General features: G+C 40.3%; 1 protein-coding gene across 1 annotated transcript in view; it reads left to right on the forward strand.

Moving 5' to 3' along the window:
* hsd17b4 (hydroxysteroid (17-beta) dehydrogenase 4) overlaps positions 1-14,569 on the forward strand; it is a 203,241-nt gene that overhangs the window by 81,083 nt on the left and 107,589 nt on the right. The window contains exons 12-13 of the mRNA XM_039758980.1: positions 180-286; positions 9,346-9,582. Of these exons, the coding sequence (XP_039614914.1) occupies positions 180-286; positions 9,346-9,582 (344 nt within the window). The remainder of the gene's footprint in view (positions 1-179; positions 287-9,345; positions 9,583-14,569) is intronic.

A 14,569-nucleotide genomic window follows, 5' to 3' on the forward strand; every position in this document is an offset into this window, starting at 1 on the left:
GAAGATATGTGATGTGAAATATTAAATGGCATATATGTCTTGTGCTGTGGAAACAAGATGTACTTTTTATGTAGATTTATTTACATAATGTTCTTGCTAGACTACTTAGCATATTATCAGTAAGATTTTGTCATTTTTGAATTTTTAGTTATTTTTTTAATTGTGTTTTTCTTTTGCAGACTCAGTTGGTATTCTGGTAGATGTTCTGGCAAAAATAGATAAGGAGCAAGATGTTTCTGCTAATAAAACAAGTGCCTTCGCATATAAGCATTCAGACATCAATCCAGTAAGTGGCCACTGGAACTTATAATGTCCTGTATTTACTTGTATGGTTAGCAGAGGCATATTCTTGATTTTTACATTAGCATTCAGAATCATATTCCACATATTCACACTGGTGCTTCATTGCCAGTTAGAAGATGGGCATCCTAAAAATTGGAGAAAACCTGGGTTTGTAACAACAGAAAGAAGTTTGGGAGAATACATGGCATGCGATATTGGCAAAAATTATAACTTGATATTTTCAAGGACTTTGATGATAACGATAATTAGATAATATTTTACATCCTTTAAAAATGTGTTTGTAAAAGTCTAATAGGATATTAGCTTACTAATGAGATTAATGGAAACAGCAGTTAAAGAAAGCAGGTCTTATTTATTTACTTAAAACTGAAATAAAATAACACAAAAACTTTAAAAACACCAGTCAAAGAGCAGTGCAAGTATGAATAAACTATTTCAAAGTGGCCTATTGGAGTTACACAAAAACTTGCACTAAGACCAACAAAACTATTATATAATGAAGGTATTTTAAACAGACACTTAACAGTAATGTAAACAAGATATGAATCCAAAGGGACTAAAATACTAATCATAATTGAATTACAGGGCATGAACGTTACAGTCTAGATAAACATAAATAAATAAATATATATATATATATATATATATATATATATATATATATATATATATATATATATATATATTTGATTTTATATATATTAGAACATTAGAACACTCTAGACGAGAACAGGCCATTCTGCCCAACAAAGCTTGGCAGTCCTATCCGCTTATTTCTTCCAAAAAAACATCAAGTCGAGTTTTCAAAGTTCCTAAAGTTTTACTGTCTACCACACTACTTGGTAGCGTATTCCAAGTGTCTATCGTTCTTTGTGTAAAGAAAAATGTTTGTGCGAAATTTATTCTTCACATGTTTCCAACTGTGTCCACATGTTCTTGATGAACTCATTTTAAAATAACAGTCTCAATCCACTGTACTAATTCCCTTCATAATTTTAAACACTTCAATCATGTCCCCTCTTAATCTTCTTTTGCTTAAACTGTATAGGCTCAGCTCTTTTAATCTTTCCTCATAATTCAACCCCTGTAGCCCTAGAATCAGCCTAGTCGCTCTTTTCTGGACCTTTTCTAGTGCTACTATGTCCTTTTTGTAGCCTGGAGAACAAAACTGCATACAGTACTCCAGATAAGGCCTTACCAATGCATTATAAAGGTTGAGCATAACCTCCTTGGACTTGTACTCCACACGTCATGCTATATAACCTACCATTCTGTTTGCCTTCTTAATGGCTTCTGAACACTGTCTGGAAGTCGATAGCTTAGAGTCCACTATGACTCCTAAATCTTTCTAGTAAGGTGTACTCTTGATTTTCCAACCGCCCATTGTGTATTCAGACCTAAAATTTTTACTTCCTATGTGTAATACTTTTACATTTACTGACATTAAATTTCATCTGCCCAAGCCTGTATGCTATCCAAGTCCTACTGTAATGATATAATGAATTCCAAATTATCTGTTAGTCCACCTATGTTGGTATCATCTGCAAATTTAACCAGCTTGTTACTTGTATTCCTATCTAAATCATTTATATATATTAAAAATAGCATCGGCCCTAGCACTAAGCCCTGTGGAACATCGGCCAATTCTGATGAGGTTCCTCGCACCATCACTCTCTGCTTCTTGTGCCTGAGCCAATTCTGCACGCATCTAAAAACATCACCCTGAACTCCCACTCCTTTTAGTTTGATGCCCAACCTCTCATGTGGCACCTTATCAAATGCTTTCTGAAAGTCAAGATAAATAATATCATATGCTCTACTTTGATCGTATCCTTTTGTTGCCCATATGCTCCACTTTGATCATATCCTTTTCTTGAATCCTCATAGAATTCCAGTATGTTAGTAAAACACACCCTCCCTCTTCTGAACCCATGCTGACTGTTCAGAATAACTCCTGTCCTTGCCAGGTGTTGCTCAATCTTATCCTTAATAATTCCTTCAATTAATTTTCCTGTGATGCCTGTTAAGCTTACTGGTCTATAGTTGCTTGAATCTGCCCTGTCACCCTTTTTATGTAATGGGATGATATTTGCCATTTTCCAGTCCTTCGAAATCTCTCCAGTGCGTAGCGACTTCCTAAAAACATGTGTGAAAGGTTTATATATGTACTCACTAGCCACCTTAAGAACTCGGGGGTAAATATTATCTGGTCCTAGTGATTTGTTTAATTTCAGTTTATTTAATCTTAGCAGTACTTCTACAATTTCCAAATCCCTCAGTACCTCCTTAGTTGTCGCGTTTACCTCTGGGAGGTTATCCACTTGCTCACTTGTGAATACCACAGAAAATGTAAGTTTAGGGCATCCACTATTTCATTGTTTGTATCTTTTAATTCCCCTTTACTATTTCTGATGCACTTGACCTCCTCTTTCACTGTTCTTTTATTACTAAAATGCTGAAAGGATCTCTTAGGGTCTTCTTTTGCCTTATCTGCTATATTCCTCTCTCAACTGTCTTTTAGTCTCCCTGATATCATTCTTAATGGTTGCTCTCATGTTCTCATATTCTCTACGATTCACTTTGCTGTTATTAGTCTTATATGCCTTTTGAAGCAGTTTTTTCCTTTGCAACTTTAATCCACTGTGGAGTTTTTTTAATTTCCTATTAATTCCAAATTTAGGTATGTATTTTAAATTTTCCAATTAATTCCAAATTTAGGTATTTAGGCATATATATATATATATATATATATATATATATATATATATATATATATATATATATATATATATATATATATATATATATATATATATATATATATATATATATATATATATATATATATATATATATATATATATATATATATATATATATATATATATATATATATATATATATATATATATATATATATATATATATCTGAACGGATGTATTGAACTGATGTATATATCTAACCCAATTTATTTAAACCAATATTAGGGGGTTCTGCCTCCTGCTCACTTCGTGTCTCTCCTGCTTGCATATATGGATTTTCACTTTCACCAAACAACAAATCTTTTAATTCTCGTGGATATCTCTCTTCATTGGGGAAAAAAACACTACTTTTCACTGATAGCAACACAAATTAGACAATCTACAAGTCTCTGACTTAAAGTTTAAAGCTGAACAATATCTACATATTTCTGTCATATCGCCTATGTCCATATATTCGATCTTTCACTGTTCCTTTATTTCACAGAGTAATAATTTCTGTTTGTTAGCACTAATGCAATCTTTACTATCAGTTTTTTGAGACTTTCGAATTTTAGTACTTTCATAATCTCTAACCTGCTCTCCATGTGTATTGCAGCAACATTTTTGAACCTCTTTACGACATTCTACTTTGTCTTCTACTGTATTTTTTTTTCCAACGATGCTTGGAGCTGAGAGCGCAGGAACTGTGTCTGGTTGTAAATGTTTGAGAGGAGGGTGGGACTTTTCAAAATCTCTTGGCAAAAAGTCTTGCCTTGTGGGACCTGAAATGATCTCTCGCAGGAGTTGACATTATCTCTGAGAGAGTCTCGTCTCAGGATTTCCTTTTGTAATAGAGAGATACAGTTAGGTCCATAAATATTTGGACAGAGACAACTTTTTTCTAATTTTGGTTCTGTACATTACCATAATGAATTTTAAGTGAAACAACTCAGATGCAGTTGAAGTGCAGACTTTCAGCTTTAATTCAGTGGGTTGAACAAAAAGATTGCATAAAAATGTGAGGCAACTAAAGCATTTTTTTAACACAATCCCTTCATTTCATGGGCTCAAAAGTAATTGGACAATTGACTCAAAGGCTATTTCATGAGCAGGTGTGGGCAAGTCCATTGTTATGTTATTATCAATTAAACAGATAAAAGGCCTGGAGTTTATTTGAGGTGTGGTGCTTGCATGTGGAAGATTTTGCTGTGAACAGACAACATGCGGTCAAAGGAGCTCTCCATGCAGGTGAAAGAAGCCATCCTTAAGCTGCGAAAACACAAAAAACCCATTGCTACAATATTACGAGTGGCAAAATCTACAGTTTGGTACATCCTGAGAAAGAGAGCAAGCACTGGTGAACTCAGCAACGCAGAAAGACCTGGACGTCCATGGAAGACAACAGTGGTGGATGATCGCAGAATCATTTCCATGGTGAAGAGAAACCCCTTCACAACAGCCAACCAAGTGAACAACACTCTCCAGGGGGTAGGTGTATCGATATCCAAGTCTACCATAAAGAGAAGACTGCATGAAAGTAAATACAGAGGGTGCACTGCAAGGTGCAAGCCACTCATAAGCCTCAAGAATAGAAAGGCTAGATTGGACTTTTCTAAAGAACATCTAAAAAAGCCAGCACAGTTCTGGAAAAAGCATTCTTTGGACAGATGAAACCAAGATCAAACTCTACCAGAATGATGGCAAGAAAAAAGTAAGGAGAAGGTGTGGAACAGGTCATTATCCAAAGAATACCACATCATCTGTAAAACATGGTGGAGGCAATGTGATGGCTTGGGCCTGCATGGCTGCCAGTGGCACTGGGACACTAGTGTTTATTGATGATGTGACATAGGGCAGAAGCAGCCAAATGAATTCTGAGGTGTTCAGAGACATACTGTCTGCTCAAATCCAGCTAAATGCAGTCAAATTGATTGGGCGGCGTTTCATGATACAGATGGACAATGACCCAAAACATTCAGCCAAAGCAACCCAGGAGTTTATTAAAGCAAAGAAGTGAAAAATTCTTAAATGGCCAAGTCAGTCACCTGATCTTTATCCAATTGAGCATGCATTTCACTTGTTGAAGACTAAACTTCAGACAGAAAGGCCCACAAGCAAACAGCAACTGAAAGCCGCTGCAGTAAAGGCCTGGCAGAGCATTAAAAAGGAGGAAACCCAGCATCTGGTGATGTCCATGAGTTCAAGACTTCAGGATGTCATTGCCAGCAAAGGGTTTTCAATCAAGTATTAGAAATGAACATTTTATTTCCAGTTATTTAATTTGTCCAATTACTTTTGAGCCCATGAAATAAAGGGATTGTGTTAAAAAAATGCTCCCTCACATTTTTATGCAATCTTTTTGTTCACCCCACTGAATTAAAGCTGAAAGTCTGCACTTCAACTGCATCTGAGTTGTTTCATTTAAAATTCATTATGGTAATGTACACAACCAAAATTAGAAAAAAGTTGTCTCTGTCCAAATATTTATGGACATAACTGTATATATCTAAACTAGTTATATGCTATGTATCTAAGTCTGTATATCTAAATCAAGGATACAAAATGATCAGAATATTCCTACTTCACAGATAAATGATGTTTTGCTCTGGTTATAGTTAAACTGGCCCACTCATACCTTGGAAGTAAAGGAGGACAGTAACCACTCTGGGTATTTACTCATCCCTTCTCACTTTAACGTCTGACATTACTTGCTTTAGAAAAAATATAAAGTAAAAAAAATAACAATTACTCATTTTATTTATACAGCGCCTCTTCCCATGCTCAAGTCGCTTATTGATATGTGCATCCAATGGTACTTGCGTTTTTGGAAGTAGTAGTTTATACTGTAATATACAAAGATAAACAGCAGTTATTTGTGCAATATTCTGATCATGTTGTATTTTTAAACACTGACCGGCACTCAGAAACAACCACACAGCTCCAAATTTACCTACCCTTCCTGGTCCAGATTTCTCTTAGTTGAAACCCTGCCAGTAAGGTTTTCATTTAACAGTAATCCAGATCAGGAAGGAGTAAAGGATGGACCGTCTTTGTGTGGAGAAAACTGGTGCTGCATGGCTTCTTGTGCATGCTGATCAGTGATCAGGGATACTGAATGATCAGAATATTCCTGCTTCACAAATTACTGATGTTCTCTGCTTGGGGTGCGTATTTTAACTATAAACTGAAGTTAATAAAAATCGACTCATAAATCCATTGTATGCTATGCTCAAAAAGTATTCTGACAAGCAATACCTTTCATAATTTTTTAATCAATTTTTCGCTTAGGGTATGGCATTTCCATGTATGTGAAATCCACGCCCTAAAGCTGACTTTCTCTGGTGACTGAATTCTCTTGTAATCTAATTCCTAACAAGTAAACAATAGTAAATGCCCTGGGTATTTATTAGTCCTTTCTCACACAAACACAGGACATCCCATGCTTAATTACTAGTATGTTTGTCCAATGGTGTGTATGTTTATTATCTTAGTGTGCGTTTAAGGGGCTGTTTAGCTATAAAAAGAGATAAACATCGGTTATTTGTGAAGCGGGAATTTTCTGATCATTCTGCATCCCTGGTCTCTGATTGACATCCACGAGAAACCACATAATTCCAGAGTTTCTCTCCATAAAAAAGAGGATTGTCCTTTCAGCAAACAGGTCTCTTATCCTCCATGACGTAGTTTGTCCTTCATTGAAATGCTCAACATTCTGTCAGTGTTAAACTCATGGGGTGTAAAAGGAACATATAGTGGCTGGGATAAATGCTTTCTATTAACTTGTTTTTGAAAAGAATCTGACATGGGGGTGACAAAAGGAGCTGGAAAGGCAGGTAGCACAGAATGGGGTGAGGAGGTGGGGATCCGTGTGAGTGTTTTAAATAATGAAACACAAAAAAAGTGCTTTGGAATTGAGAACCCCCTACCAAGAAAAGCTTATGAAATAAAATGTGCCTAAAACGCATCTTACAGAAATAAAAATAATCAATTCAAATGATTTACATAATTCGTCCAAATGGATTGTCGCCTTTGGAGCAACATCAGTCTTTTCAAAGCCAAACCATCTCCACACGAGTAAGGATGATCCACGTTTTACAATTAATCTGATGATGTACTGTAGATTACGAGGCTGTTTTATCCGGGTGCATGCCTAGGTGCTCACTTTGTGCAGTAGTCAATACTGTTAGGTTACATAAGATAGTATACTCCTATGCAGCACTGTGGCACCATGGTTAGTACTTTTGCCTCTCAGGTCCGTTATCTTGAACTCAGCTCTCTGTGTTATAGAATTGACATATTTTCCTACAGGAAAGTGTCGTTTGTCCCAAAGACATACATCTAAAATTAACTGGTGATTAATCTGTAATTAGTGATGATGGATCGGGGAGAGAGTGAGTAAGGATGTTCCATAATGGGCTGGCATCTCGTCCATGATTGTATCTGTATACTGGAATTAGCAGTCGGCCTGAAATGTTTCTTTATTTCATCACTACCATTTTGCCTCTAGTATGATATAATAATGTTGAAGCCTTACAGTCATATGAAAAAGTTTGGGAACCCCTCTCAGCCTGCATAATAATTTACTCTACTTTCAACAAAAAAGATAACAGTGGTATGTCTATCATTTCTTAGGAACATCTGAGTACTGAGGTGTTTTCCCGAACAAAGATTTTGAGTGAAGCAGTATTCAGTTATATGAAATTAAATCAAATGTGAAAAACTGGCTGTGTAAAAATTTGCATGAATGCATGTAACTACTCAATACTGATTACTTGCAACACCAAATTGGTTGGATTAGTTCGTTAAGCCTTGAACTTCATAGACAGGTGTGTCCAATCATGAGAAAAGGTATTTAAGGTGGTCAATTGCAAGCTGTGCTTCTCTTTGACTCTCCTCTGAAGAGTGACAGCATGGGATCCTCAAAGCAACTCTCAAAAGATCTGAAAACAAAGATTGTTCAGTATCATGGTTTAGGGGAAGGCTACAAAAAGCTATCTCAGAGGTTAAAACTTTTAGTTTCAACTGTAAGGAATGTAATCAGGAAATGGAAGGCCACAGGCACAGTTGCTGTTAAACCCAGGTCTGGCAGGCCAAGATAAATACAGGAGCGGCATATGTGCAGGATTGTGAGAATGGTTACAGACAACCCACAAATCGCCTCCAAAGACCAGCAAGAACATCTTTCTGCAGATGGTGTATCTGTACATCGTTCTACAATTCAGTGCAATTTGCACAAAGAACATCTGTATGGCAGTGTGATGAGAAAGAAGCCCTTTCTGCATTCATGCTACAAACAGAGTCGCTTGTTGTATGCAAATGCTCATTTAGACAAGCCAGATTCATTTTAGAACAAAGTGCTTTGGACTGATGAGACAAAAATGGAGTTATTTGGTCATAACAAAAAGCGGTTTGCATGGCGGAAGAAGAACACTACATTCCAAGAAAAACACCTGCTACCTCCTGTCAAATTTGGTGGAGGTTCCATCATGCTGTGGGGCTGTGTGGCTAGTTCAGGGACTGGAACCCTTGTTAAAGTCGAGGGTCAGATGAATTCAACCCAATATCAACAAATTCTTCAGGATAATGTTCAAGCATCAGTCACAAAGTTGAAGTTACGCAGGGGTTGGATATTCCAACAAGACAATGACCCAAAACACAGTTCGAAATCTACAAAGGCATTCATGCAGAGGGAGAAGTACAATGTTCTGGAATGGCTGTCACAGTCCCCTGACTTAAATATCATCGAAAATCAATGGGATGATGTGACGCAGGCTGTCCATGCTCAGCAGCCATCAAATGTAACTGAACTGGAGAGATTTTGTATGGAAGAATGGTCAGAAATACCTTCCATCCAGAATCCAGACACTCATTAAAGGCTATAGGAGGCATCTAGAGGCTGTTATATTTGCCAAAGGAGGCTCAACTAAGTATTGATGTAATATCTCTGTTGGGGTGCTCAAATTTATGCACCTGTCTAATTTTGTTATGATGCATATTGCATATTTTCTGTTAATCCAATAAACTTAATGTCACTGCTGAAATAGTACTGTTTCCATAAGGCATGTCATATATTAAAAGGAAGTTGCTACTTTGAAAGCTCAGGCAATGATAAACAAAAATCCAAAGAATTAAGAGGGGTTCCCAAACTTTTTCATATGACTGTATATAGTATTAACGGATACCTCAGCCTGGTTGAGTTCAAGTAGTCTTTAGGAATAAAAGAAAAATTGTTTTTTAATTTATTTACACATATTAATCTATTTACACATATTAACCACTATCTATATGTTATGTTCACAGGACCAAGCAATTGGTAAGGTTTTGCCAAAGATGAATTTCACATATTCCTCAATTCAGAGTATTTTATATGCCCTTGGAGTAGGTATGTCAACTAAGGAACCAGATCATCTGAAATTTCTTTATGAAAGGCATGAGGAGTTCAGTTGTTTTCCCACTTTTGGAGTTATACCCTCCCAGGCTTCTATGATGAATGGAGGGCTTTCTGATATTCCTGGGTTGCAGATTGATATGTCGAGGGTAAGTAATGTATATTTGGTTCTTATTCTTTGAGGGGTTCATTTTTATATTTAGCCACTCTTTGATTTTGTAAGACTTTATTTTAACCAGCAAATTCTCTTAAGGCAAAACTTGTCATCTGTAATAGCAGGAGAAAACTGAGAATATAGCTTGAATATGATCACATGTGTCAATGTAAACATTCTTGTAGTTGGTTTTTCGTTAACCTATATTAACAGCTTTTCTTGGAATCACTTGCCCTTTACGTTTAAATATTATGGCTGTGATTCCTGTAGTTCTCTGTGTATCTTGCACTTCATTGGTTATTGAGGTACTCACTTTCCACTCCTGGACTCAATAACTGCAACTTTGGCATCTTACTGCAGCCAGATATATCCAGTTGTTAATGATATGACTCTCTCTCTCTTTCTCCTATATACATATATACATTGTAATAAAAAAGACAACAAAGCATACAGGTTTGGGGTTTTCCGGCCCTGTATACTGTACAGTTTGCAAAAAAAATTTTTCCAGGTCAGTGATATATCACTTTTAGCATTACAACAGACAGTGCATATGATGAAGGGGACCATTTATGGGGTGGGACCGGAAACTTGATGGATGGAATGCTGGGAAAGAACCGAGGTTCGTTCGTTCTATCTCTCTATCTATCTATCTACATTTCTGTGAAAATAAAAGAAAGAAAAGTTAGTACCCCGCCTTTGTACCCTGGCACGTTATATTACGCTGCTCATTGGGTCTTTACGTAGCTCCTTAACCCCCCCCAACAGCCCATACCCATCGGGTCAGGCGGCCCGAACCGAGACGTTGTGAACCCGGGAAACAGCATCAGCGTTGGCTTGCATGTTACCCCGGCGATAAGTGACAGCAAACTTGTAAGGCTGAAGGTCCAAAAACCACCTGGTAACTCTGGGTTTCGACTCCTTGTGAACAGCCATCCACTGGAGGGCAGCATGGTCCGTCACCAGAGTAAACTCCTAACCCAACAGGTAGTACCTCAGGTGTGTTACCGCCCACTTGATAGCCAAAGCTTCCCGCTCCACCGCTGCATATCTTGTCTCCTGATCTAGCAGTTTCCAGCTCAGATAACTCACGGGGTGTTCAACACTGTTTGGCTCAGCACGGCGCCTAGACCTATGCCGAAGCATCGGTCCGGAGGATAAAAGGGAGAGAAAAGTCAGGGGTTCTCAATATCGGTGCCGTTGTCAGGGCCATCTTTAGGTCACTGAATGCCCGTTCCACTGCATCATCCTATACCACGTATAAAGGAGCCCTTTTCTTTGTTAGGTTCATCAAGGGTGCAGCCCTCTCGAAGAAATGAGGCACAGACCGGCAGTAGTAACTTGCTAACCCCAGGAAAGCTTGCACCTGTCTCTTGGTTTTCAGACGGGGCAATTCAAGGATGCATTGTGGTTTCACCATTCCCCCCTCCCACCAGGTAGTCTAAATACTTGGACTCGTTAAATCCAAAAAAACATTTTTGCAGATAAATGTGGAGACCCACCTTCGCTAACGTTAGGAGGACGGCGTAAACCCGCAAAATATGTACCTCCCAGGTGCTGGAATAGATGACCAGGTCATCCAGGTAGACAGCACAATAGGACTGGTGGGGCTTTAACATTCTGTCTACCAGACACTGGAAGGTCGCCGGCGCCCCGTTCAGCCCAAATGGGAGGATCTTATATTGTCAATGCCCGCTAGGGGTGCTGAAGGTTTTTTTTTCTTTAGCGGATGCCGTTAAGGGAATCTGCCAATATCCTTTTGTTATGTCAAGTGTAGTCAGGTAACGAGTTGTACCCAAGCGCTCGATGAGCTTGTCCACCCAGGGCATGAGGTGAGCATCAAATTTGGAGACCTGATTAAGACGCCTAAAGTCATTACAGAATCTCCAAGAGCCGTCAGGCTTAGAAACAAGGATGATGGGGCTGGACCACAGGATGTGACTCTCCTCTATGATGTCCATATCCAGCATCCGTTGGATCTTCAACTCCACCTCTGCACGTTTTGCTTTCGAGAGGCGATAGGATAGGGGCCGTTCCCAAACTACCACCCCCAGGTCTGTCACGATAATCGTGCTCAATCAGGGAGGTGCAACCTGGCATCTCACTGACTACTTCCGGGATGGGCAGCATTGCATCCTGACACTGACGGCGGGTCAAATTTGGGCCGAGGTTAAGGGCCAACTTTTCTGAGAAACGGGCGGCTTCCCGATCCCTCCACGGCTTCAGGAAGTTTACGTGATAAACCCTCTTGCTCTGTCAACGATTTGGTTGTTTCACCAAATAGTCAACGAGCCCCTTCCTTTTTTTAACTTCGTACAGGCCCTGCCATTGGGCCAGCAATTTGGAATGGGAAGTAAGCACAAGTACCATCACACGGTCCCCCGGTTGGAATTCCCGGAGGGAGGTGTTTCGGTTATAATTCTTCACCTGCGCTGCTTGATCACGCAACATGTGCTCCTTTAGAAGGGGTTGGATATTTTCCAATCTATCACGCAGTTGCGCAATGTATTCCAAAATATTGGTGGAGGTAAGAGCCTCCCCTTCCCATCCTTCTTTGAGGACATCCTAATTCCTCGGTTTGGCATCCATATAGAAGCTCAAAAGGGGAAAAACCTGTAGAGGCTTGTGGCATCTCCTGATAAGCAAAAAGAAACAGGGGTAAAAGTTGGTCCAAGTTCCTACCATCCGCGTCGACTACCTTGCGGAGTATCTGTTTAAGGGTTTGGTTAAATCGTTCCACTAACCCATCCGTCTGAGGGTGATAAACGGACGTTTTCAGATGCTTAATATGGAGTAACTTGGCAACCTCCCTGAACGTATCCGAAGTAAAGGGCGTACCTTGGTCCATGAGGACTTCCTTAGGTATTCCTACTCGAGAGAAAAGGGCTACCAATTCCTGTGTGATATTTTGTGTAGTAGCGGAGCGCAACAGAACCGCCTCTGGGTATCGAGTTGCGTAGTCTACCATGACTAAAATGTATTTATGGCCACGAGTTGAAGACTCCAGGGGTCCTACCAGATCGATTCTGATCCTTTCGAAAGGGACATCAATAAGGGGAATTGGAATGAGAGGAGCACGGTCCCTCCTAGGAATCTGAAAGTGACTGACATAAATGACGGACCTCCTTGTTAATTCTGGGCCAACAGAACCAGAGTTTTATTCTCTCAAGCGTTTTCTCAGCATCAAGATGGGCGCCAAAGAGTTGGGTGTGAGCCAGTTCACAGACCTCCCGCCGGTAGGTCCGTGGTACTAGCAACAACTTCCATACCTCGCCTTCGTGGTCTGCGACTCAATACAGCAGATTGTTCTCCAATACAAAGTAGGGCCCTAGTGGCATGGAAATGTTTGACTCATTGCCGTCAACAGAAATGATCGCATTCTGGGCAAACTTCAGGGAATCATCGTTCCACTGCTATCTTTTAAACGAAGCCGGCGTGTTCTTAAATTGACTGTCCAGGCCACTCAAGGGGTCTTGCGGAGCCGGGGGTTATCGTCTGACTGACCCGGACAGTCATCCAGTTGAACTTCCGGGTCAAGGTCTGTTGCCGCTTTCTACGTCATCATTAGTTGCTGAGCTGCATGGCGTGGGAAGCACGGGGACAGTGCCATGCCCATCCATAATTAGACCCATTTTAGCAATAGAAGTGGTACTTTCTCTACCTCTTTTATTTTAAGACCAGTCTTGTCCTAGAATAACTGAATAGGATGGTTCGGGTAATATGGCCACCAACAACCATCTTAGTTCACCCTTCCAAGTTATATAACACTTAGCGGACCTATATGACTTGGTCTCTCCATGCACACAGGTTACGTTCACACGTTACAATGGTAATGTTACTCTTGGAATCAAATAAAGCCATAACCAGGTGCCAATTAACTAGGACCACTCTCATATTAGGAACAGCCAGGGGATTAGACAGAGCACAGTACCTCTCTTCTTTGGCCCAGCTGCGGTCTGTCATTTCCACGTTCTGGGGACAGGCGGTTAGGATATGTCTGACTTTGTCGCACTTGAAACAGCACGGCAGAGCCGGTATTTTCTATTTTGGTCTAACTGGAGCTTCCGCACTGTGACAGGAGGGCTCAGGGTTAGCGACACGTCCCTGTTGGGCCCCACAAGCGGACATCTCCGGCTCCCTGACTCTGTTCACCGCCAGTTGACGCTCTAATACCTCCAGAAGGCTTTTCATATCCTTAAAGGGGTGTCGTCTGACCTGCTGGGTGACATAGTCCGGCATCGCATTTACTAACCCCTCAGAGGCCATCTGTTCCATCACCTGGCGAGCCTGGTTAATATCTGGCCTCAGTCATCGGCCCATCTTACTCCGGAACTCAAAGGCCTGGGGCCTCGCAGGGTGATCGGGGTCGAATCTCCAGAGCCTCCACTCGCTCGCCTGCTGACCCGAAGTGACGCAGTAGCGGCTTAAGATTTCTGCTGTCGGGAGGTCATAATCGGCGGCTTCCTCAACGGGGAGGTCGTAATAGGCCCTCTGCACGATACCTTTCAAGTACGGTGCCAATATGGACGCCCATTCCTCCCATGGCCACTTGTTCCGGTTGGTGGTCCTCTCAAAAATCAAGAGATAGGACTGTATGTCATCCGCTTCTGTAAGCAGAATGATTGGAGGAGGTGGATGCCGCGAGCCGTGCCTTGGTCTCTGCTAGTTCCTGCTGTGTGGCTCTCTGTTCCCGCTGTAGAGCTTGGATTTGGCCCACCATACTCGTCAGAACAGTATTAAGGTCTTGTCCTTCGGTCATCTTCCGGACAATGTATCCTGCCGACTACACCACTGTAATAAAAAATACAACAGAGCATAAAGGTTTGGGGTTTTCCAGCCCCATATACTGTACAGTTTACAAAAAATTATTTTCCAGGTCAGTGATATCGCTTTTAGCATTACAACAGACAGAGTGCATATGATGAAGGGGACCATTTATGGGGTGGGACCGGAAACTGATGGATGGAATGCTGGGAAGGAACCGA

Source organism: Polypterus senegalus, chromosome 7, assembly GCF_016835505.1.
Source record: "Polypterus senegalus isolate Bchr_013 chromosome 7, ASM1683550v1, whole genome shotgun sequence".
NCBI classification, from domain to species: Eukaryota; Metazoa; Chordata; class Cladistia; order Polypteriformes; family Polypteridae; genus Polypterus; species Polypterus senegalus.